Genomic DNA, 27,162 nt, shown 5'->3' with positions numbered 1-27,162 from the left:
AAAAAGTATATGAAATTAAGTAAAATAATAATATATTTTATTCATATTTTACCTATCTTTTCTTTTTCCTTTCTAAATTCCTTCTTAAATTTCGCAACCAAAGACAACGTTAACATACCTTCACTACCGTATGTACCCATGCATGCACTCACTCTATACACTAACACTTGCCACAAAATTAGGTCATACTTTATCACTTTCTGTCATATAATATTTGAACATTCATTTTTAGCCATCCTACTAGAGATGTTTTAAAAATCAACTGAATTTAAGAATGGAAATGGCAAAAAAGATTTTAGTTAAATAAGATCAATACATTGTGTTCAGAGCGTTTAAATAAATTGATAAAAGGAGTAACAAGTGTTGTTCTATAAAAAAATATGACATTAAGAAATCCTGATCGGTGTATCCATTTCTTTGTGTTTTCTTAAATTATCATTGAAGTATTATTAGAATAAGTGTGTAATGAGTTCTTAATCAGAAAATGTAAATCCCTAAATTCTGATTTTAGCTAAAAATGTCAATCTCTGCTTTTTGCTTGTGGAGTTCCTCCTCCCCCCTTCCTAAACTTGTTAGCCCTTGAGAAGCTCATGCCAGGACTCAGTACCAAAATCATTCTATAATAAAAATTCCAAAAATTTCTGAACATATATAAATTTATGCAAAAAAAACTTGACAAGAATGATATGGCATTATTATTATTGTAAATAAACTCATCTTCAATAGTATTTTGTTTTAAAATGAAATTTTTTGGATAAATTCGGTTTCTAACAATTACAGGAATCTCCCATGTAATCTCAATAATTACAAAAGCATCCTTACTTTTGAAACTATTATTAAGATTTTCCCACCGTTAATCTTTTGTTAATTTATTTTTGTTACAGAATATAATAACATCACGCTAACGTCATGTATTATGAGTAAACAATTCCAAGATTGCTCTTATATATTCAAATAGTAAATTTCACTCATTTCCCCTGAGGTTTTACAAAAAAATTAATAAAGACTCATTCATTATTTCAACAATGTTAAACAAAATTATAAAATTCTATACAATATTTCAAAAAATTCTTAATTGTTAAGACGACCATATATATAGTAGAATAACCAAACATTACCTTATCCAAATATATATATATATATATATATAAAAGAGCTAATAAATTGATCACCATTAAATCTTATACTAGATTAAATACTCATGTATTTGAAAATTGCGTATAAAAGATGTTTTATTTTTTAAAAAGACCACCAAATTTATAAATAATTATTTTGAGAAATTATAGTTTGAATAAAAATTTAAAAATACATATTGGTATTTGATTATTTATATTTTTCCGTATGAAAAATACATATTTGGAGAAATTGCCCATATCTTTCCATTTTCTTTATTTTATTTCTTTCATTTTTCTTTCTATTTATTTTCACATTCATTTTTTCATAGTAACACTACAGCAAATAGCAACACATTATTATTATTATTATTATTATTATTATTATTATTATTATTATTATTATTTGTTCTCATCTCTATATTTTTTTCTCAATTTTTTTCATCATTTTTTTTCTTTCATCAATGTTAGCTAGCATCACCAATACCATAGCAACTTACAAAACATGAATTTTTCTTTTGTTTTGTAAACATATTTGTGTATTAAATTTTTTTAAGAAAACTAAACAAAATGACATTTCATATTTATAATAAAAAAAATTGACTTATAAAAATTACCAAATGTTACCTCTCAAATATATAATAAAAAAAACTATCATTTTATCTTTTCACAATCCTATATTATTCTCAAATTTTAATTATCATTAAAAAAATAAGTCAATATTTCTCACGTTAATAATAAAATTTTAAAAAATAATTATAAAAGTGAAAAAATATCTAGTCACGTTACAATAAACTAAAATTAGATGATTGGGAATGAATGGTAAAGAAATTATTTGACAATAATAAACTATTCAAATTTGTCATTTCTTCTTACATCTAATTAAAATAGAATTTTACTTGAAGAAATAAATTATTTGAAAATAATAAAATACTCAAATAATTTGTTATTTATTACATCTAAAATCTATATCTCCATCTTTGTTTCTTGCATTTAAATTATTTTTATTAAATTAAGGCTAGGTTTGACATCTCTTAAAAAAGTCAAAAAGTTAAAAAGTCACTATCCTATTTAAGTCACATCATTTTATTTAAGTCACATCACCTCTTTACCACATCACTTCAAATTCAATCTATATTTCATAAAAATTCAAAAAGTACACTTATTTAAAACATTCCAAGCAATCCCTAAATCTCAAAATTAATTCAAATTAGAAGCATGGATATTTTTTTCTTAATTTCATTAATGGTTGATTTTTTATTATTATTATTTTTTTTAACTTATAAAAGTTCAAAACTTATAGTGGAAAACAAAAAATACAAAGTCAAAGAAAAAAAAAAGAAATTGTGAGTAATAAAATGATAATTTAATATATAAATAAATTACAATTAAAACGTTTTAAGTGTAAAGAATATTATGACCCTGTTTGGTACAGCTTATTTCAAACTTATTTCAGCTTTTAGCTTAATTTAAACTATTTTGATGTGTTTAGTTCAACTTAATAATATAGCTTATAGTTTTTTGTAAGTCAAAAATCAACTTATTCTTTGAGTAGAGGAAGAGAAGCTTAATTTATAATTCAAAAATTAACTTATGTTCACAGTTATAAGGTATAAGATGTTAAGCTATAAGTTATAATCACTTGCCCACAGCTCTATCAAACGGGGCCTATAGTCATTTGCACAACCAAGTTAACACCATTTGGCTTAAACTATCAGGATGGAAAAATCTTGATAAAGTCAAAAAAAAGTAACATAAATTTCTATAATTATTAAAACTACAAGAGAAGTCCCTATAATTGTCAAAAACCTCAGGGAAGTGCGTGTAATTTACCCAAAATAAATTCATTTTGCCACGTCGTTATGTATGAAAATCATATATGAATTTTTTATTTGTATAACATTGCTCTAAAAATCCGAAAAACAACAAAAAGGACTTTAGTTTTACTAATTTTATTGTCTATGAAAAAGGGGCTCTCTATCAATACAACTTCTGTGCATAGAATGAGACGACTATTCTCAACAAACTCAGCTCGACAAAAAATGGAATCAGCAATGAGGACTGTTCTGTTCAACACCACAGCAGACAACAATTTTACATCATATAATAAGCCTACATTATATCATCACTGATCAACAACAAATGAAGATTTTCAAAAAGTAAAAGAAAAATTTAAAGATATTGATAATGTTGTACCTGACAATATTACAAGAGGGAACAAAGAAAAACAAAAATCTATTTTCTATAACCACAAGCCTTCGGCCAACCTCTCAAAGCAAACTCCACATTCTGCTGTAGCTCTTTACACAGCAATGGAGAGTGATTTTCCACCATATATGTCGGGAATACTAGCTTCATGTGCATGACCTTCGCATTTCTATTATTTTACTCCCATCTAGTTTTTGTGCATATCCAAACATGAAAAGATCTCTGCCTAGCAGTCTTTAAGATCTCTGTTTCATCTGCACGAATAATTAGTAGAGATTACACGTTAAGTGCATTAAAGATGATTTCTGAGAGAAAACCATTAAGGAAATGTGATCAATTGGGTCCAATTGGTTTGCATATCTAATCTGCTGTTTGACAAAAAACACCAATTGGTCCCTTTTTTTTTTCTCTTTTTTTCCCTGCTGTAGTTCTATAATAAAGTGGCAAAAGGAGGCTTACTCAGTTAATGAGGGATCTGGAGAAGAATGAATGAGACAGAATACAAACACACAGAAATTGCAACCCCCGCGAGAAAATTATGAAGCAACTGCTTGTTATCTCTTGTGGGTAAAAAAACTGACTTCAGGGAATTTGTTAGTTCAAAGAGCCGAAGTGATATCTGCATTGGTAACCCAAATAACACCAGAATGTGAAAATTTGAAGTTACTGTGTGCTCTTTAACTCTACTCATGTAAACCACCCTTATAACAAAATAACAGGCATGAAGAAAAGATTTGCTCACCAATACATAAACAGCAGTTGTGAGCATGAAGTTGAGCATAGGATATTCCGGAATAAAAGAAAGAAGCCACTTGGGTTGTCCATTAGGCACGTCCGACCTGACACACATGTTGAAAAGGACTCCTTGTCAGCTCCAAATATATATATTAATGTCTACTTGTCATAAAAATAATCAGATGGGGCAAAAACAAATTTTTCTTCTAATATTTTTGACAAAGGAATGTGCGAAATTAAATATGGAAATGAATAATTTTGGTATTCAAGGAGTTATTCCAAACAAATATGCCATTTTACAGAATAGAAAATAAAATGGGTTTTCCTTGTTCATGCATATATCAGGAAAGCAATACATTAAAAAGGTATCCACAAGTAATGAACAGATAATGAAGCTGGCTTTAAGCTTAAATGACATGAAAGAATTTCATTTAATTAAAAACATGGACTCTGAATAAAAAAGACTAAAATGGGAAACAATGAAATTTAAACACCTCAGCCAGATATGGAATTGGGAAATATAGGTCTCCAAGGTAATCTTGCCAAGCCACCTAGAAGCACAGACAATTAGCAAAAAGCACAAAATTAAAACTGAACATGAGATAACACTGTAAAGAGGTGCATCATTGTAAAATGGTTCAATCAAACAAATCAAAGAGAACTTACGCAAAAAGAGTCAATGAGAAATTCCGAAGTTCCTGAGTGAAATTGCGCAAGCAAATGTAAACACTGAAATCATAATAAAGCAGAGATGAGAGTAAGATACTGCAATGAAGCAAAAACTTATGACATGACCCACTATGCTGGACTTCTTTATACTAACAAATCTATGGAGAAAAAATAATAACAATAATGCTGATAACACTAATAATATATAATGTCAGAATAAAATCAACTTAATAGGAGTTCGAATACACACGTTATCGGGATCCATGATGTGTAGGGATGGAACTTGTTGTATGTAACCTTGTCCAACTTGTAAATATATTCATACCAGAGATAGCCAACCTGAAAAGAAGAGTGCATAAAAATAGGAACATAGAGTCCAGAAATACAAGAAAGCTCATTTGAAACCCAAGAAGATGATAGAGATACTCCAATCACAACAAAATGCAACTCACAAATACAGAAACTGCAACAATGGACGTTTTGATTGTGCGTCTACGCTTGGCTTCAGATTCCTCTAATTTCTCCATCAACTTCTCAACCTAAAACATAATAAATTTTAAACTTCAGAAGTTGGCACACAAGAGCAGCAACCATAAAATCACCAAACCTTTCAAGTAATTACACTGGGGTGAAAATAGGCATATATCATTCCAATGATCCATATGTAGCGATCAAGTCCAGATCTGAAATGCCATTCATGCAATAGAGGAAGATCTGGTTTTGCAGGATCAGTGTACTCTGCCATTGTAAATAACTTAGATGATTAGACCTGCAAGTATAAATATACTCTGCAAAGTTGAAAACCCAGCTCAATTGCACTTTTGCAGCAGGGTTCAACTTGAAACAAGTCAACTCTATAGAAAAAAATAGTAACACTATTAACGTTTATGAAATTGTTTGATATCAAACAATACATCAGAAAATATCAACTTTAATTTTCCGGCGGCAAAATTGAAACTAAAGAAGAAGACAACAAAAGCGCATATACAAGGTGTACAAAGAACTATACGAGGCCCACTAAAGATGAAACATAAAGGCTCCGTTTGGTAAGCCTCTCAAATTGTAGTTCCACCCATTAATTTGAGTGTGTTGTTTGTTTTGAGTTTTCAAATCATAATTCTACACCCATTTCTCAAAACACAATTCAAAACATAATCATTATTTTTCAAAACTCATAACCAAACACATAATTCAAAACTCTTTTCAAAATTTAATTCAAATCAATATTTTCATTTTGTTAATATTTTAAATATTTTAATATTTAAATATGTTACGATTTTTTTTAATTTTTTGAATATTTTTAAATATTTTAATTTCAAAATATTACGATTTGAATTTTTTAAATTTAAAATATTTTATAAAAATAAATTCAAACTCCATTTTATAAAAATATTTTTAAATATTTTAATTTTTTTGTTATGTATTTAGTTACGATTTGAGTGTAGAGTTGTGTTTGATTATGAGTTTTAAAAATAATTTCTTAAGTGAGTTTTATTTTATGTGTTTGGTTACGATTTGAGTGTAGAGTTGTTTTTAAATTTAAAATATTAACATTTTAAATTATTTAAATTTTTTTAATATTTAAATTATTTAAATTTTTACGATTTAAATTTTTTGAATATTTATTTTAATTTTTTACTTATTAAATTTTTTAGATTATTTAATTTTTTTGAATATTTATTTTGAAAAAAAATTATTTCCTTTGTAGTATTTTGAATTAAAAAATTGATTAATATTATTTTCTGTTAATAATAAATTTTTTTAATTGAATTTTAAAAAGAGTTTGGTTATGATTGTTGATCAGAATTTTCAATAGTGTAAAAGTAGTGTGTTTTGTTATGAGTTATAACAATTTGAATTAAGTTTTTAAAACTCTTTTCAAAACTCATAACCAAACAAATTTTTTTACTTCACATGTCAAATCAAACTTTCAAAACTCAATTCCACACTCAATTCAAAACTCGATTCGACACTCTATTCAAAAACCATAACCAAACAAATTTTCTACACTCAAATCATAATTCCACAACTCACAAACTCAAAATACAATTCATACTCTCAAATTATATTTATAAAACTCTACCAAACATAACCAAAAAATTTTAAAAAAATTAAAAAAACCGATCAATATCTGATCCAGCACTAGTTTACTAAGTAAGCAGACCCAGACCCATTTGAGCATAATTAACATTGTAGTTTTAAACTAGTAGCATATAGTTTGATGGAATAGTGTCGGAGGTCAGTTACTAACCTAGCAGGAACGTTAAAGGGCTCCACAAGAAGTAAAAAATTCCAGGAATTTCCCAAACTGCAATAACCAGGAGAACGCATGACAGTATCTTCAAAGCCATCACTGATCTTATCTCATTATACTTGCTGAAAATACCAAGGGCTCCATACACTAGAAGCGTGAAAAGCGTGTGCATTGGGCAGATGTAATACAACATATAGTTGTTGTTAAGAACAATACAACAAAATGCCACGAAGAAATTTAGTCGCCACATCATCTGCATAGAAAGGCCAAAAAAGATCCAAAGGCATCCTATATTGTTACAAAAAATTTAAAAAGTGAAAATTAAGGAAAATGGTAATATGAACAAAATAATAAACGGTGTCACCTGAGCAAACCTTGCAACGCTAAAATCCTTCCGGATGTAATAATAGGAGAAGTTTCCAAATCCAGTCATCCAAACATATGCAGCAATAAAAACACGTATTGCATTGTATATTTCCGTTGCAGCAAAGTAGTGATACATAAGAAAGAGGACCTGTTGAAAACACAGCAGCAAAATTTATTAAATGTTAGAAACTACTTGGAATAAGATAAACTACTTGAAACTACTTGAAAGGTACTTGCCTGCATCCATCCTTTCCACTCTTCTGTTTGATGCCGATTAAGGTAAAGTAAGGATTTTCCAGAAAATGCTGATTTGTCATTATGCTTCTTGAGAGATGTCATCGCCGAGACTATGATAAGAAGAATGTAAAGAAAGAGGAAGAGATCCCGATTGTATTTCTGCTCATGCACAAAAAAATAAAATAAAACAAAAAAAAAAAAAAAATTATCAAATTCAAATAAGACAGATTCCAGCCCTTGCATTCATCAAACTGGGACTGGTAAGCAAGGAAATTGACACTAAGTCATAAAATTAGCCGCTTAAGCAGTGGTAAATATTTTTTGGAAAGCAAGGTTTGTTATTGTATTCTGTTGAAATTAGATATGGTATTAAGATATATATTCAACATACTAACTCTTGAATAATAATGTTAAGACATGTCTATTCTTTTCTGTTTTCTCATCATTCTCATTGTTTCCCTTTCCTATCTTATTAGCTCTGTTTCTTATGAGGGATAGATAGGGCTTTACATCCTCTTTTTAAATTTATATCAAACTCTTATTAATGCATCTGTTGTGTCCTATCAAAAATAATAGCAAACCCTTTTCATTTATTCTGAAAATTGAGAATGATTAGAAAAAGGAAGGAAGAAATTACAAGGTTTCAAACGTTCACATTTGTCCCTAAATAGCAGCACCATGCCATGCATGAATACCAATAAGAATTTATTAATTAAAGATGGTCCACACGCCATTCATCTCTCAATGAACATGTAATTAACACGCGCAAAATATAAAGACTTAAAGCAAGTATTAAAATTTTTTAAAATAGTAGGAAATGTTGGAGGTGTGTCCGACAGGTGTTGGGAAGTGTCGGATAAGTGTTGTGTCGTGTCGGACACTGACACAACATGCCATCAATAAACCTACTACTTTGAACAGAGGCCTCGTTTGGGAAGTGGCTATTTTAGTAGGCTATTTGGCTATTTGGCTATTTTAGTGGCTATTTTAGTTTTTGTGTTTGGGAAGATGAGATGATTTTTTAGTTGAGTTATTGTATTGAAAAGTGTGTTGAAATGATGTTTAAATTTAAAATGACAAATTTATCCCTAAAAATATATTTTTTTAAATTGATATCAAGGGGTAAAATGGTAATTTAATTATTGATGGGACAAAGGTTGTAGCTGACAGTGTAGGCACAGCCAACACTGCCGGCTGTGCAGAATTTTTTTTTTTTTTTTTTTTTTTTTTGGGAAAAGGTTGCAACAGTGTTGCTTTTAGGCTAATTTGTCAAAATAGGCTATAATAGCCTTATTTGGTGCTTCCCAAACAGCACCAGAGAAATTTCCGTTATTTTAAACCAAACACAAAAGGATTCGATCTTCTAATTTTCCTTTAAAAAGAATGATCTATACAAGGATTGTTTAATGTATGACACATCAAAGACACAAAAGTGAATGCGTTATCCACTTAATTGAACATCTACTTTACACCAGTATTTAGTTTGAGGATTTTTTTGCTTGACAATTAAAAGCGCATAAATAAACACGTCATAACCATCGCTGATCATATACAAATATTCAACTTGGTAATATATGGAATTGGCATGGACCCTTATTGAAAGGACTCATGCCTATGTCAAACATAAAACTCCTCTGGCATGCCTATGGACATGCTGGACATGTCTTAAAGTGCCCATATTTTACATATAAATGACATCCAAAAGGCCATAAATAAAGGTCAACCAGACAGTGAACAACTTAAACATAAGAAGAATGTAGTTGAAAAAGAAGAAAAATAATTATGAAACAACCACAATATGTAGAGTTTTTTTTCTTTTAAAACTTTCTTTCTTTCTTGCTTTCTTTCTTCCTTCCTTCCCCCACCCAAACCCCCAACCCCCCCAATTTTGACACTCTTATGCATATATGGAGGAGCTAATACAAGGATTTACAAGTTTACTGGCAATGACTTCTTGTCAAACTAGACCTGGAATAAACTACTTGTAAATTTGAAAACATTAACAGGACAGTACACCATATCAAACCCTACTATAGTTTTTGAACATAAGAGTGCAGATTCAGGCAGATCACCTATACTTTACACCCAATTGTGGTTACCCTAGTCAGAAGAGAAAAACCTGTGTGAGCCCCATAGAATAGAGTTTGACAAATGATACGTGCTTATGGGTTAGCTTACTGGAGAACTTCATTAATTTAATGATAAAACAGGCCAAAACATTCCCACAACTCTATCACTATTTGTTAACCATTACAAATAATTTATCCAGTTACTGCAAAAACTAAAAAAGATTGTTATACATGTATCTTCACTTTCGATCGATAAAAGAAATCCATGGGCCAATTCTTCAAAGGTGTGCTAACACGCGTCAACATGGACATGTGAGCTGACACATGTCATGTAATAACCCGACCCTCGTACATGCTTTCTGATATATTTTCGGACCCTATTTTGTGTTTTTGAATGCTTATTGTGAAATCCTATGAGGAATTAAGGTTAAGTGAGTGAACCCCATGTGTAAGGATGCCTATCTGTTTAATAAGAAAAGTATTTGTTGCAACTATAAAGTTTGAATCAGAAATTGGAAGCCTTAGAGGCTTAAGTATCTGAAATTGAGTTTATATATGTGATCAGCATAATTTTTAGATAATATTAAGCGTTTCTGTGAAATTTCAATTTCAGATGTTTAAACGATTGATTTTCGTCTTTATTCCCTCTTTGTATATGTATGTCTATAGAAGCCTCATTGAACTCAAGACTTAGGAACTTTCTTATAAAATATTCCCTAGGTGAAAAGTGAAGAGAGGATAAGAACAAGGAAGATTTGAGAGCGATTGAAGCTAAGGTAAGTTTAATTTCCCTAGTCTAATCCTCTTTCTCAATTAGAAATAGGCAGCTCTTAATGTTGTCTAATCTAGAGTGGAATGAAAGTCTTGGATGTGTGTGTTGAAGACTTGGTATGATAATCCTATCATTTGTGTATTTTGAATCCAATTCAAGTTATCTAGTGAGAGCATCATCTTGTCTCTTTACTTATCAAATTGGTATTCATGCTTATGCCATGTTTTTGTATATCTATGTTATGTGTGTGTAAAGTTAAGGGCCTCAAGAATGAAATTGTGTTGATGAGCTTCAACTTTTGTTCAAACTAATTGAGTTGTATTCATGGGTTTAATTCAAGTTAGATTATGGTATGTTGTACCTTTAATTACATGTTTTTAAACCATGATTTAGCCCTCAAAAGTTTCAACTTAGAGCCTTACAAACACTCCCAAAGAACAAGATTTTGTTGCAATTTTCGGACCCAAACAGGTAAATCGCCCCACGTGCGGGAGTCACTGCCGCACGTGCGGCAAATGCTGAATTTTGAGGGTTTGGTTCTACTTAAAAGGCACGTGCGGGGGAATTTTGCCGCACGTGTAGGGAGTTTGCCGCACGTGCGGCCCATGCTGAAAAACATGGGTTGCTCCGTTTTGCGTGTAGAACCCTCTAATATTGTCAGAATATATATTTGATGCCTTTTCGATATTTATAAATTCCTTCGAAGTAAAGCGAAACAGAAAGTAATTTGATAAGAAAGATGAACTAAATTGTAAGTTTTGAATGTGTGCAGGGCACACTCCGGGAGGAACAAGCACGTCATCACAACACTGTGAGTAGTTGTACCATTATATGCTTCACATGTAGCTAATGATTGTCATGAGCATTGTGTTCACGCACGATATGCAACTATGTTAATGTTTCAAAGTATGTAAGAAAGAAAAGGGAAAGATGAAATACGTCCATTCTATAAAACTCTTAAATCAAGTTGTTCTGTTATTATGATATGAAACAAAGTGCTATACGGAACTAAGTGCTACGATGTGAGTCACCTCTAGAGTCCGTGTGAGACACCTCTTGAGTTCATACAAGCATGTTCAGGGGCTTAATGCCAACTTATTCAAGAGCTTAATGCCAAATGATTTAAGGGCTTAATGCCAACTTATTCAAGGGCCTCGTGCCACCATGTTCAAGGGCTTAACGCCACCATGTCTAAGGGCTTTGTGCCACTACATTTAAGGGCTTAGGGCCATCATGTTTCAAGATATTATGTTTCAAGCCATTACGTTCAAGAATGGGCCCAAGGCCGTTATGAAATTAGTACAGACTCATACTAACTATGTGTGCATCTTCTTACGCTTTGGTGTATTATATTTCAAGTTAAGCGTCGTTTTATTTATGTATTCCTACTCACTGGGCCTGGCTCACTCTGTGTTATGTCCGTTTCTGTAGGTCACCAACCAGGTGGTCAATCCTAAACCAGGACGCCCGTCCTCTTTTGTCAACTCTTGTGTGTCCAGGCACTAGACGAGGTCATTTATTTTTGGCAAGTTTTGCTAAGATGAGGCTTGTGTTTTGATTGTCCATCTAGGGTTGATTGTACATAACTTCTACATTTTTGTATACGCCCAACCATGGGGCTGGGACTGTTTATATGTATATATAACAGCTGCTCAGGGACATATTACTGGACTTTATCTGCCTATGCTGATGTATGTAATGTATGTGATCCTGGCATATTAGAAATAGCTCAATGGAATTTGTTTGTATCAGCGTTATGTTATTATTTAATGCTTCCGATAAGGCCCCGTATGTTAAGTATACCAGGTTAAATATCCGTTTTTAAGTAGGTCATGCCCAAACTTTTAGGGGCGGGTTTGGGGCGTGACATGTCAACACTTCTTTGAATATGTACAACAGTGTCCCTTTTATTTCATGTTCTGATTGGATGGCAATAATAACAGTTTGGGTGCATCATGCACCCAATCATTCCTCAAAAGATGTTATTCACATAACGACAAAGGCACATTCAGCCAAGAGGCCCACAACACGAATATTCTTATTGGCCCTCAAATTTGTTCATATCTAAAAGGAAAACTCTATCTGTACATAAAATTTTAACAAAAATGATGTGGCAATGCTATTGTTGCAAATAAACTCATCTTCATGGTTGTTTTGTTTTAAAGTGAATGGCCCTCATTGAGCCACATCGTTCTATATGAAAATTCTGTTTGAATTTTCTGTTTGTATATCACTATAAAATTACACCTCCCAAACTACTATGCTCATTTATATTTGTAGCCGAGCTAATACTCACTTCACAAATATACCCTAATTTAAAAATAACATGTAAAATTAAAAAGTTCCATAAAAACATTAAAATTTACAAAGTTCATACAGAAATTATGTAAGGTATAGTTATAAAATATAAAATATACAAAGAAAAACATATGTTGATTTTTAGGGATGCCCTGTTAGACACCTTGTGCCCTTATCAACGCTAGAAACTTGTGTTTGTATCCACAAATCATAATTTGAATTAATTAAAGCAAGAGGTAAGGTCAATTGTTTAGCAATATTTCCAATTTGATGTTGGCATAGACTAACAAAAGTTCTGGTTCATTGTGTGTTTCCTCCACATATTTATGAGTATGAATTCCAAAACAAGAAAGGTAAAGCAAGATTGGATTTGTGACCTTCTTGTTGATGTACAAAATGTTAATAATGTCAAACTATAAAGCTTAAGGGGATGAGGCAATGGGGGTGTCCATGTCCACATAACTCAGATAAGGATTGTTCATTTCATATTTTTTTTCCCTCAATAACTGGTCAAAATAGATGAAGCAAAATTCTTTGAACTGATCAACTTTGACCTTTGATTTAGGCCTTCTTGATGACATGTCATATTGCAATAACAAGTAAATTTGCAATATGTATGCTTATAGAATTTTGTTTCACATAGAAAATGTAAAATTATTTTCCATTAACCTAGTCCAAGTAAGATATGAATTTGCACATGGACAAGGCCACATAAATTATCTAAATCCCATAAAAAAAAACAACTGAGAAATTCTGTGTTTAATTCACATTCCATTCCAAGTTCATATGTTTGCATCTCCTATTGTGGAAATGACTATTTAAAGACATAGATAAGTGTTGTGTGTTGAATGGATGCTTCAGAATGTTAACTTCAGCATAGCGAACATAATCATTATGGTTTATCATTTGTAATAGAGGTATAAGTCAAGACTAGGAACCTGATAGTCATAATTAAATAAGGATTAAAACATAATGCAAACAAATTATAATAACAATAAAAGTACCTTTGTAGATTCTGCCAATAGATCTGTGCGGTCACATATGTAGAAATACACCAGAATTGACCCAAACTCAGCCCTATAACAGATATTGTCATTGCATATAAGAAGAAATAAACATTAGACAAGTATTTCTCATCATGACCAACACTATAAAACAGTATGACTTACATTGCTCTGAAAGTCGATCGGTTTTCTAGCAAAAAAGAGTCTTCCAAGGTTAAAAACCTAGATAATAAAGCGGTATGAAGGTAAGAAAGACTACAATACAAGCAACTAGAGTGGGATGTCTACTGAAAGATTGTATACAAACAGCAAGCTTGCCTAATTAAGTTTGCTTTAATGGAGGAAGTATAAAACTTCGCCGAAGCTGATTTTGTGAGCCCTCCTTCCAGCAAAACAGCTCGATCATCTTCCTTGACAGTCTCATTTCCCAATTCCACCAAATTATTGTCTGAATGACTGCTGGCCAGAATAGTCAAGAAATCAGCATTGAGATATACAACATTTCTTTCCTTACTAATAAAAAAAACAAATCTTCACTTATCCCCATAAAAAAAAAAAAAAAAAAAAAATCTTAAACTCTCAAACTCTACTGAAAAATATATAGATTGGACAAGAATGATTGGAAAAACAAGAAATGGTGATATATTTTATCAAATAAGATTTAATAGAGAAAATTATTTAGATGGTGCCATATGCATGGCAAGTTCCAGTGACTGCAAGGATACTTCCAATCTAATAATTGACGACAAATTCTGGTTAAAGGACACTAATTAAAATATATAGAAGCTCATCATCTCTTACTATAACCAAGGAGATAATATCAAAAGGCATAAATAACATTAGGCCAGCATCTCATATAACTTTCTCCATCTTGTGGACTTTAGAGAAATACATTATAGTACAAAACATAAAAGTTCTCCATAAAGCATACAAGTCTATCATCCATTTAGTGATGATAGACTAGCCCTCCTACCTTTTCTCACAAGAACCTTACAAAATTACAGGTTAGTATTTTGTTCTTATTTCAGCTTCATATATTGAAGATTATGATTTTCTCATTACATCATACATATGCTAGATAAATTCACAACCAATACCACTCATTAGTGCCCATCAAATTCCTCATTATTAAGACACATCAATTGTCATAAGGAGTTCTGTCCACCAGTATTTAGTCTAAGTAATTAAATTTACATTTCAAACCTTTCTTTTTATATAGCCAACTCCCTCCCTCCCTCCCTCTCCATTGTTTTTGGGGGCAAAATAGAAACTTGATCAAAATATTTAACCACAGTGCTCATGTATATCCCCACTCCTTAGAAGACAAATAAAATAAAATAAAAGAGTTAAAAAAAATAAAAATAAAAATAAAAATAAAAAAGAAGAAGAAGGAAGTGAAAGCTCATTCAAATATTTTAACCACTGTGCATGAGGTAAGCGCTCTAAAGTCTTGCACCTATTTGCATGCAGAAATGAAATAATAAAGAGATATCATAAGTTTACATATCCCACTGCAAACCAAGATGATAAGAGAATCATCACAATCATGCGGTTTTACTATAAAAAGAAAAGGCAATATATATTTGCAATTTATTAAACTACCTAATACACATGCATGTTAATGCGGTGTTTGGATCTTGGATTTGTGAAGAAAAAATATAAGGGAAGGGGTTTGTGAAGAAAATTTAACTTCTCTTTCATTCACTTTTTGTAAAAATTTATGTATTTATTGATTGATTGATCTTTGGATGTTGTATCAATTACAAATGTGAGGGACTCCTTATATAGGAGATAGGTGTAGTGGATGGTGGTAGTGGTGTAGTGGGTTAGGTTTAGTGGAGTAGGTGAGGTGGTAGTGGTGTAGTGGGTTAGGTTTAGTGGAGTAGGTGAGGTGGTAGTGGTGGTAGGTGATGGTAAATTCTAACAGCCCCCCGCAAACTCAAGGAGGATAGAAACTAACCAACTTGAGTTTGAAGAGAGGAACAAAACAAGAAAATACATAAAAATAAAAAAGGATAGGAGACACTGTATGGTCGTGTCAGACCTTTGGTGAAGACACTGAATGGTGGTGTCATAACGTTGTAGAGGACACTGTATGGTGGTGTCATAACGTTGTAGAGGGCACTGTATGGGGGTGTCATAACGTTGTAGAAGACACTGTATGGGGGTGTCAGACCGATGTAGAAGACAGTTTATGGGGTCATGTCGGACCGTTGTAGAAGACAGTTTATGGGGTCATGTCGGACCGTTGTAGCAGACAATGTTGTGACAGTTGTTGTGACAGTTTACGGAGTCTTGCTGGACCCTTGTAGAAACTAACCGGAATCAATGTCGGGACAGTTTACAAAGTCTTGTCGGACCCATGAAGGAGCTAACCGGAATCAATGTCGGGACAGTTTACAGAGTCTTGTCGGACCCATGAAGGAGCTAACCGGAATCAATGTCGGGACAGTTTACAGAGTCTTGTCGGACCCTTAGAAAAGCTAACCGGAATCAAATGTCGGGACAGTTTACAGAGTCTTGTCGGACCCGTGTAAAAAGTTGCACCCTCAAAAGGTGTGCCCAATTTTGTCAAAAGGCGTGCCCTATTCATCAAAAGGTGTGCCGGACATGATGGCGAGGCACGTGGGCGCCTTGGCTTGCGCGCCCGTTTTGTCGGCTGGTGGCAAGAGGCGCGCGATGCGCGTGGCTGCCTCGGCTATAAGACGGAGGCTGAGGCTGAAGCTGAGGCAGAGTCTGAGACAAAAAACCTGCGAGAGATATTCTGAGACACTCTGTTTTCTGAGAGAGATTTCTGAGAGAGATACTCTGTAACACTCTGTTGCCCAAAAAAATGGCTTCGTCCTCGTCTTCCCGTGGACTGCTCACCCTCTTTCCCGACCTCAACGAGTCAACAAGAGAGAGAACTGGTGCGGTGGCACTGGAACCTCAACCAAGCGCCCCGGAGTTTACTCCGTTGAACTTTCCGATGCGGTCTGTGGAGCAAAGAATGGCAGTGCAGTCGGATGTGGAGGCCAATCAGTATACTTTGAAGGCATGTGTGGAAAGCATGACGGCGGTCACAAATTTGTCGAACCGGCTGCAGAGTAGAACAAATGAGGTGCAGCATTTAAACTCCCAGCTGGCTCTGCTCCAACGCATGTATAAGGATGCGCGAGCAGAGATAAGCGTGCTAAGGGCAGAAAACAAGGAGCTGAAGCGGAAGGCCACCGTGATGTTCCGATTTGGAGGGCCACCATATGCTGCAGGGGAGGAGCAGGGTGTAGTGATCATGCCCAGTGGAGTGGGAAACACGGAGGCAACATCGACAAGGGCCGCCCAGGACGGAGGCAAGAAGAAGAGACCGGCGGCAGAGTAGAGAAGGGATGTCGGTGTGTGGCCGTCTGCAGAAAAGAAAACAAAGGCGTTGTTTTTGTTTGTGTTTGTGTTTGTGTTTGTGTTTTTTTTTTTGTTTTTTTTTTTTTTTTTTGTGTAAAATTGTGATCGGGGGTGAACCCGGAGATGAATAAAATATGGGTTGGTGTGCAAATTTGTAATTTATTTATTTATTTATTTATTTATTTATTTATTTTGTTTTTTTTTTTTTATGTGGAAAGAAGAAAAAGAAAAAAATTATATATATAAATATATTTAAAAAAAGTGGAAAATGTGATGATGGTGTTGGGTGGAAAAGATGTTAAAATATGTTAAAATGGAAAATATGTTAAAATAAGAATAGTGAATGGGTGAGTTCAATGCATGTGCTGATGTATTAATTTATGTTATGTGTTGGAAAGTGAAAGGAAGTGCATGTCCGTGAGTGGAGAGAGGAAGTGGGTTAGCTGGGTGTCATGTGCAACGCATAAAAATGAAGACCACTTTGATTAAAAAACAAAACAGCAAATAATAACTTGTAAGTAGAGTTTATCAATGCTGCGTGATGGGGGAATGTCTCAACCAATTCCAATTGGTGCTTTGGCTATTGCCCTTGCAAATGCTTCTCCTGCTAACCAGAGGACGATGCTGGGTGAAAATCTGTATCCATTTGTGGAACAGCTGGAGCCTAAGATGGCAGCGAAGGTTACGGGCATGCTTCTGGGGATGGATCAGACTGAGGTTTTGCATTTGCTGGAGTCGCCTGAAGCTCTGAAAGCCAAGGTTGGCGGAGGCGATTCAGAGAATGATCGGAGAAAGAGTTCGCCGATCTGCAGATCCACCCGCCGCCGAACCTACTTCGCCGAAACCTTCCCTTCTCCTCTCAATGACAGACAGATCCGACATAAAGATCTTAGGTTTCTTCTATCTTTGTGTGTGTTGAATTCTGTTGGATTTGAGCAGATCTGTTGTATGATAATGATAAACAAATATTTGGTGTGGTGGTATATATATATATATATTTAAGATTGAATGGTGATGAATCAAAGAAGAAAAAGGAGGGGTTTAGTAGCAGCGGAGTCAGGGTGTGTGTAGAGGTCCGGCGGGCGGCCAAGGCGAGGCTGCCGCCCGCCGGTGAAGCAGAATGACTAGGTTCTTAACCTTGCTCTGATACCATGTAAAAATTTATGTATTTATTGATTGATTGATCTTTGGATGTTGTATCAATTACAAATGTGAGGGACTCCTTATATAGGAGATAGGTGTAGTGGATGGTGGTAGTGGTGTAGTGGGTTAGGTTTAGTGGAGTAGGTGAGGTGGTAGTGGTGTAGTGGGTTAGGTTTAGTGGAGTAGGTGAGGTGGTAGTGGTGGTAGGTGATGGTAAATTCTAACACTTTTCTTCCCTTTTCTATCTCCTCCATAAATCCAAGATAGAAACACAATCTAAATGTCAGTCCACTAGCACGCAGATGATCAAATGGTTAGCTTGATCTCAAGATACGTGAGAAAGTGATTTGTTAAAGATTACCACAAAATAAAAAGTATACTCTACACAATAATTCCATAGCTTTAATGTTGAAGAAAGAGCCATACACTTTAGAAGGAGATGCAGACTTCTTGTATTCCAAGAACTCGGAATATATCCATGCGACAAAAATGGGTATAAATCCAAGCAAAAAGGACACCTGAGGCATGATAAGGAAAGGCTCCATTAAATAGGTTAGGCAAAACTATTCAAAAGAGACAAGCACATATCATATATTAGCAAGAAAAAGCAAAAGGAAATAAATAGAACAGAAGTTGCAGCACCAAACCAGCTGCAGGTGGGGATTAAATTAGCAGTAAGAGACTAAGAGCAAGAACATATACATAGTCTGAAACTGATTAACTAGAAAAGCTTACCCCAATACAAGAAAAACAATATAGTAAATAATAAACATCAAATGCACTTTGTTTCCTGAGATATTGTTCAAGTTCTAAAAGCCCAATTTAACCATTCTACATCTCCACATGGTATCTGCTTGCACCTATGAAGCACGGACACTTTAAAAAAAGTGGTGTGTCCATGTCGTACACTTCCTGACAAATGTCGGACACTCGTTCAAACATGTTCTATTATTTTTTTTTAAAAACACCTACATGGTAAGATGCAGGTCGATTGCTTATGAGACATACATGAAACACACTATAAGTTTGAACAACTTAAATTTACACCTATTAATCCTCTATCTTTAAATTTTAGAATTTAGTGTTAAGTTGCATTTTCAATTATTTTTTTAATAAAATATTTATATATATATATAACATCTAATAAAATTATAAAACTATATATTTTGCACATGTCTCCTGTGTGGTACGTCCTTCATTTTTTTTAAATTGTTGTCTTAGCATGTCTGTGTCATGTCTCCATACTTCTTAGGGTTGCACACAGCCATACGAACCATAATAGAAGCTGCAACATTCACCTAATGCAAGCCATAAATGCTTACTGCTAAATCCAAACTAAATTCATGAAGAAATGTTCATAGTAGTGCCATCATCCCAAGAAAAATAAAAGGGTAATAATGTTTTGAAGGAAGTTCAAGTCAGCAGAATGGAGCAACATTTTCCAAGTCCAGGGGCTGGCATTAGGGACGATGCTGTAGTTCCATCATCAGCTGTGATTAACTTTCCATAAAGAGATTTGTGTGCCTCGCGTTAGCATCATTGAACTTATTTCACATCATAGAAGAAGCAGAAAGTAAATTTAGACAAGGAATTTAGGGTTAGTTTGGCATGTACTAAATAAGCCAAAAAGTCAAAAAGTCACTATCTTATTTAAGTCACATCATCTTATTTAAATCACATCACCTCTCTAACACATTACATCAAACCCAACCCAAACCCACCAATAAGTCAAAAAGTACACTTTTTTAAGACATCCCAAACCAACCCTTAATGGCTAGTATTAAGAAATTTAATATTATTAGGATTTAGGACTAAAACTATAATTCACTATTTGTAGGTCAGAAGCTGAATTTGATTTTTTAAGTTGCTGCATTCAACATAAGCCACTTGACGCACCACAGTGTTGCCGGCAAGGGTAATTCAATTGATTCACTCACTCAAACAAGTCACTGAACTAAAAAGTCCCAATAAGAAATTTAAGAGAATGGATTTCTTATTCAACTTCATTTTTTTAGTTTTCATAGCTTCTAAATGTTGTGAACGCACATATATATACACCCTAGGCGTGTATGTACCCATTTTAATGAAATAAAGGCAAAATTACTACATTACGTCACTGATCTGAAACTATATTGTATAACATAATGGAAGGCTCATCAGATCAATAACTTTATGAAATTCTTGTGTAATTCATAACAATGGAATATCCCAATTCAACAGTTAATCAGCAGTTACTACAAAGATCTATAGCAGAATTAAAATTATTGATGACGACAATCAGTGACCCAACCAACATGTAATTCTCATCCAGCATTCAATCAAAATCAGTACAGAAAACAATTGTAAGAACAAACTGAGAATAGAACCATACCTGTCCAGGTGTTATAGGCCTAGGCTCCACCATTTCGCAACGAAATCGATTGAAAAACTGTAAGAAAAAATCCAATCAGTGAAGAAAGAGAGAGAGAGTGGAAATGGAGATTGGAATGGAGGAAGATGGCATCGATCGATCTAGAGAGAGAGTACCTGAAATTGTACAGAGTGATGCCGTGTCTCTCACTCTCTGTCTAGAACGTCGTCGTCATAAATACAGAAGAGCAAACCCTAGCATCATCGAAGAAGCAGAGATCTGAAGCAACAGGCACAAGTCGTGGTCGTCGTTTGCTTCAAGAATCAATCAAACGTCGGAACAGCCATCCCTCTCACTCTCTCTCTACCATTCTCCCCTCTCTCTGTCTCTCTCTATATATATCTATATATCTATATTTATATATGTTATTGGTATATCTCTCTACGCGTTTCGCAAACCAAGCGCTAGATGGTGGTTGTGGTTTGTTGATCAATTGTTTTCGTTACAAGAGAAATGGAGAGAGAGAGAGAGAGAGAGAGAGAGAGAGAGAGATTGGGTTTAGTAATGTGTTTCCTTTGAATGGAGTTGGTTACTACATGATGAGTGATCTTCATATATGTTATGTGAGAGGTTTATTGGTTGGTTTGGATATCGCTACCTGGTGTTTTAATAATGTCGTAATTAATGAATAAAATAAATTTTGTGAATTTATGTTAAATAATTGAAAAACAGCAATGTTAGGAATCATAAAAAGTCTTTCATGAAAATGATCATGAAAAATTTGTAACATTTGAATTACATTTACAATAAAGCACCACATACTAATCAAGGTAATCTAAGGGTCACAAATTTTTCATGATCATTTTTATGAAAAAATTTTCATAATCCTTAACATTTTTCATTGAAAAATATAAGAATAGTGATAAATTATGATTAGTGAAAGGTATGATCAAGTAATATTTTAAATTAATCAATAATTTTTTATGTTATGTATACATATATAATTATATGTTTTTAAACACAAGATTAGTTGATTAGTTGATTGTCTTTTTTATTAAAAACAAGGTTGGTTGATTAATTGATTGTCCTTTTATTAAAAACAAGATTAGTTGATTAGTTGATTGTCCTTTATTAAATTGTTAATTCAACTTTGTCAAAGTCCAAATGAAGCAAACACCTAACTATCTTTAAAAAAAAAAAAATTAAGCAATCACCTTAACTTGTCCATTTGGTCTTTCTATTTTTGCTTGTTTGCTTTCTTATGTTATGGTAAATGAAAGTGCTTAATACAAGCTGTCCAAACTCTATTGAATGTGTGTGATTAGTGCTAAAAACATTTTTTTAGAAAATCATTTTATACATTTGGTTATCACATGACGATGACAACAAAGTTAGAGATGCAAGTGGTGAGCATAGCAAAGGTGATGGTAGGCATAATGGTAATATGGTGAAAATTATTAGGTTGCGTTTGGTAGAGATTTTTAACTATGATTTGAGAGTATGAGTTGTATTTTAAATTTGTAAGTTTGAAAATTATGATTTTAGTGTGAAAAATTTGTTTAGTGAAAGAGTTTTGAAAATAGTTTTGAAAAGAATTTTGAGTTGAGTGGAAAATTTTTAATGTGACATTTGATATTTGATATAAAAACTTACAACTCATAACCAAACAGACAACTCAAAATTATATTAAAGCACATAAAAAAAATTTAAAAATTTGAAAAATATTTTTTTCGAATATATAAAAATTAACATATCAATTGCAAAAAAAAATTTACATTGTTCCAGTCAACCGGCCGGACAACTGGTGAGATGTCCTGTTGGACATCCGATGAAACGACCGGTTAGGCCAAATTTCGAAAAAAAAAAATTTCAAAAATCACGCTTTACAGAGAGTTTTCTGCAGAGTTTTGTATTTATTGTGGAAAACTAGTTCTAAAACTTTATCCAAACATGATGTTCCAATGTGGAGGTAGAATCAGGATTTGAAAATCCTTCCAAACAGAGCCTTAAGGTATGTTTGGTTTGAGTTTTAGAGATGAGTTTTAGAAGAAAAAAATTTCTAAAAAATCGTTTGGTTTGAGATTTTTCTCAAAAAATTTTCAAAATCACTTTATCTCTCTTACACATCAATCAATCATTTTTTCTCTCTCATCTCTCCTTCTCAATCACTTTTTCTCTCGCACTCATCTACTCAATTACAACAAACTATCAAATCATCACAAACTCCCAAATTCCAAAACTACTTTCAAAATATACAACCAAACAAACCAAAAAAATTTCTAAAACAGCTCTCCCAAAAACAAAGCAAACAAGCCCTTAGATTTTGTTAATACAGTCACTTGTTACGAAATACAAAATAATTATATATTTTTTTATAAATTACTATATAAAAATTGGAGGTAGATTCTCTCTAATCTATAATATGGACTAGAGTTGCTATCTAAATTTGTAGAGCCTACTATGGGTCATATTTTGATAATTGAATCATTCATTTTGTCAAATACTTCATATATATTATTTACACAAGAAATTAGTTCAATTTATCACTTTTCTAATGACAAATGTTATAAATTGAATATGTTACGATTATCAAATCAACTTAAGTTTTTTAATAAATGACATATGCAAAAATATTTAATAAAATAAACAATTCAAATTATCAAAACGAGATATATTCACGGTCCTAAACAACATCCATTTATTAGTTCAAATTATGAACCGGAGGAATCCACCTCCATAAAAATTATATAATTATTTTAAAGTTTACTAATGCTCTGTACATGCTCATTATTGTTTAGCTTAGCTTTTGCTTATACTTTAGGCCTCACTTATTTTCCATCATTATCAAATAAAAATAATTTTGCTTACACTTAAACCTCACTTATTTTCATCATTATCAAATAAAAATAATTGTGTTCACTTATTTTCTTTTATTGACTGTTTCAAAGTTTTAGATTTCAGTAGGTAAAATAAATAAATAAAATGGTTACATATATGAGTAAATTATACTTTCCCCATTTCCCCATTAAGTTTTATGATGTTGCTTTGGCTCTTAAAAGTGTGTTTTGTTTTATTGACTTTTTTAAAATATTAAATTTGAGTAGGTAAAAAAAGATTTAAAAAAAAAAGGTTACGTATATGAGTAAATTATACTTCTCGATTTCCCCATTAAGTTTTATGGTGGTGATTTGGGAACCTCAAAAAAAAGTTGCGTTTTGCAGCTCAAAAACACAATCCATAGCAAGCTGAAAATGCAAGCGGATCATTTGGGAAGACCATAATACGCAGGTTGTAAAATTACAAGACTACCCATGTTTACAACTTGAGGGTAAATTTTTTAATTTGGGTATTATGATGTGACATTATAAATAAATATTAACCGAAAAAATCAAAAAATAATCTTTTACCAACTTCTCAAATCGCTTTCTAAAAAAGTCAAAAAAAATTTTGATAAAAGGCCAAAAATCAATTTTTTACTGACTTTCCAAAACAACCCATGATCTTGTTTTTGGCTCTTAAAAGTCCCCCCCAAAAAAAAAATTAAAAAAAAAAAAAAATTAGCCATTATTCAAAACTAACAATTGTTTGATTTTGGACAGAAAATATTACATGAGCAGCCACTTGGCACTACATGGTAGACTGATAAATTGTATTGTATCCTCCTTAAATTTCATAGTTTCCTACTTAAAAGTATATTTTTTCTCATTTTAACCCTTAATGTTTGTAACATTTTTTCAATTTACTTCAAAAACTAATTTCTATCCAATTTTAACTCCTAAAATCCAAACCCAACAAATTCATACACAAACTTTCGCTACTCCTACAGTCTCTTCCCAATCCCAATCCCAATCCCAATCCCTACTACCTCATTCCCTTCCACACCTCTCATCTATCCCCTTCATCCATCATCTCATCCTGTACTAAGACCATCGTTCATGTACACCCAAACACTTCTCTATTTAATTGAGTTTTTATAATTTGCTTTCTAGAACATTTTCATAAATTAGTTTGGTAAAAGCTAAAAAATACCAATTATTTTTAAAAATATATTTTTTGGTATTTATTTTTGTCAAATTATTTCTAATTATTTAAAAAAAAAAGTGAAAAATTAACCAAATTTTAATATAATTTACTACTGTTGGCTTTTTGGCTTTTCGAAGGGTATTTTTGTGAATGTGAGCGTGCCAGCAAGGATCAATCAGTCCTTACAGAAATTGTGATTGCCAACCAATTATCAGACGATTGTGTTTTAGTTCTTTTCAGCCTCAATGAAGAGGACTTTTACTGGTGGCTTGACTTAGGAGAAATTAAGAGAAATAACAGTGATATGAAGAACAATTGAAGTATTTCATAAAAATGAACACTTACAATAGTCCGAACTCAGCCTCGGAGAGGTTTACAACAGCAATCTACTTGAATTTACTTGAAGCTACTCCTATGAATCGAAGTGCAGTGCGGGTATTTAAAGTGCAGGTATTTAAAGAACAGGTATTTAAAGACTGGAAATGTAAAAGACTGGAAAAGAAAATATATGAAGTAAATGACTGATTTGTATGATCTGAGTCCGTCCCTTTTTCTGGGGGCTGTCCTGCTATTTATACTCGTCAGTGATGACCTTCGAACTGCACTTCGAACCGTCGAATTGCTCCTCCATGATCGCTGATCATGCTTCCTCACAAGTAGCTCCATTACGCCATTACTGGCAGTTGAGCTTCCCTCTTGTACTTGGATTTGAATATGAGTAACCGTTGAAGACACGTCATCTTGCATCCCGTTATTTGATCTAGTGTTACTCAGATCATGTGAGGACCAATATTTATTGCCACGTGTACGATCAGGATTAAAGGCTTGAATAACCTTCCTTTATTACCCTTACTATGCCACGTGTCGAACTGTAACTAGCTTTTACAAAATATGTAGCCAACATTACCCCCCGCACTAATATACCCAATACTTGGTGATATTAGTGGATTGCAGTTTTCCCGTGCTTCTAGAACGTGTATGGAGTCCATATTCTGGAAACACAACCGTCATTCATTTGGAGATCATCTGCATTAACTCATCGAACATCCCAATACCTTAGTATTCGAACAGGCTATGGCTGCATCAACTTCCCTTTCTATTGATCAAGCATATGAAGAGCCTTTGAGTGATGTTGTTCCCCCTCGAAAGAACCTCCACGCATTAATTAGCCACCTTTACCCGCCCTTCTATATTCAGGTAATGGAGGCTTTTGCAGATTATAAACCTTTGGACTATGAACACATTGCCTTTAATCCCTTGGTTTACAAACTTACAGATACAAAGAGTTCTTCCCCTAAGCTCCCTTTGTATTCTGACCGAACTACCCTCGAGCCTTTGCTTCGACAAGTTGTAAATATGGAGCTAGGAAACTCTTCTTCACAGACCTCTGCATGGGATGAAACTGTGACCTCTTCATCCTCTGGGGCTTCTGGCTGGACAAGCTGGTCAACTCCTGAGACTTATGATTTAAGGGAGCGAATCAATCACCATTTTGTTGAGTTTACTGACCCCTTGGAGTTTCCCTCCTACGCTCGAAGCTCAGTGGTCTACCCTTACGTGCCCATTGACCTTCGACGTAGCTTGGAGGAGAATCTGCTTGTGGCTTGGTATACTTCTTCCATGCCTACGAAGATAATGCACCCTGCCCAGCGTCCAGAAGAAGCACAAGGGTACACCCCTTCATTTTTAGCCAAAAAGGCGAAGATTTGTTCTTCTGATTGGCTTGACTACATTAATGCCTTTGTTCCATCTGCTCCCGTGCCATCTCCCATAATAGAAGCATCCACACCTTCTTCTGCATCTGCATCCTCTGAGATAGAAACACCTGCTCCTTCCCCTTCGTCTTCTGAAGCAGAACCATCTTCTCCTTCTCCTTCTCCCATCCTTTCCTGGACAGAGAAACTAAGACTTGCCCTTCCCATGGACAAAGTCTTTCCACCTTACCAACCTCCGTCACCCCCTTCTCCAGCCGAGCGAAAGCAAGCTCAACTTTTGCTCGCGGCTTTCTCCCACCTGCCCTTCAATGTTCTTGAGGATGACATTCCTCTTAAGAACTTTCAATGGGCTTGTGATATCCTCACTAGGGGTCATGTCCTCAACCCTCTTGCTCAAGCAGAGCTCCATTTGTTTTTGGACCAACTCCCAGTGCTCCTCTATTGGCATCAGAATTCTAAGATCACCATCCAAAATCTGGATCAACTTTCATCTCTCCGAATTCATGCCCAATATGAAGCAGAGAATTTTATCGAAGAGTTCGATGACTTCAGGAATAAAGATTCTGCGTACTGGGATGATTTGGTTATAGATGAATTGGAACAAAAATCGAGGGAAGAGGCTTTCGAAGCAAAGGCTGAAGAACTCTATTACGAAGTGAGAGCTCATCAGCTTATGCAATCAACTTTAGAAGAAATAGAAGAAATAATAAAGAAAGAACAGAAATTTATTGACCATTGCTGGACAAAATTTCATGACCTTGTTATTTATTCTATTCCTTATTTTTATGAGCTTGAATTTGTACCCAGATAGAGTTACTTAATGTAATCA

At 33.5% G+C, this 27,162-nt stretch overlaps 1 protein-coding gene across 2 annotated transcripts; it reads right to left on the bottom strand.

The window, feature by feature from the left end:
- Nucleotides 1-3,157: 3,157 nt before the first annotated feature.
- Nucleotides 3,158-21,278, bottom strand: LOC114255796 (protein REDUCED WALL ACETYLATION 3). Of its 2 annotated transcripts, none has more exons than XM_028195338.2 (17): nucleotides 20,772-21,278; nucleotides 20,617-20,673; nucleotides 18,672-18,763; nucleotides 14,043-14,180; nucleotides 13,890-13,946; nucleotides 13,725-13,797; nucleotides 7,582-7,740; nucleotides 7,343-7,492; nucleotides 6,976-7,231; nucleotides 5,347-5,462; nucleotides 5,177-5,263; nucleotides 4,975-5,063; nucleotides 4,722-4,784; nucleotides 4,550-4,606; nucleotides 4,063-4,159; nucleotides 3,780-3,939; nucleotides 3,158-3,574 (listed from the first exon to the last, which is right to left on the bottom strand). In XM_028195338.2, the coding sequence occupies exons 2-16, from the start codon at nucleotides 20,647-20,649 to the stop codon at nucleotides 3,784-3,786; spliced, it is 1,623 nt and encodes a 540-aa protein (XP_028051139.1). In that variant the 5' UTR covers nucleotides 20,650-20,673; nucleotides 20,772-21,278; the 3' UTR covers nucleotides 3,158-3,574; nucleotides 3,780-3,783. The 2 variants fall into 2 exon arrangements, with proteins under 2 accessions (XP_028051139.1, XP_082743505.1); XM_082887379.1 differs by having other exon boundaries at nucleotides 7,582-7,743; nucleotides 20,772-21,236.
- Between the last annotated feature and the right edge of the window lie 5,884 nt (nucleotides 21,279-27,162).

This window comes from Camellia sinensis, chromosome 9 (assembly GCF_055761805.1).
Source record: "Camellia sinensis isolate YWXY chromosome 9, ASM5576180v1, whole genome shotgun sequence".
Lineage (NCBI taxonomy): Eukaryota > Viridiplantae > Streptophyta > Magnoliopsida > Ericales > Theaceae > Camellia > Camellia sinensis.
Note: the sequence above shows the minus strand (reverse complement) of the source record. Positions and strands in the feature narration are given on the sequence as shown.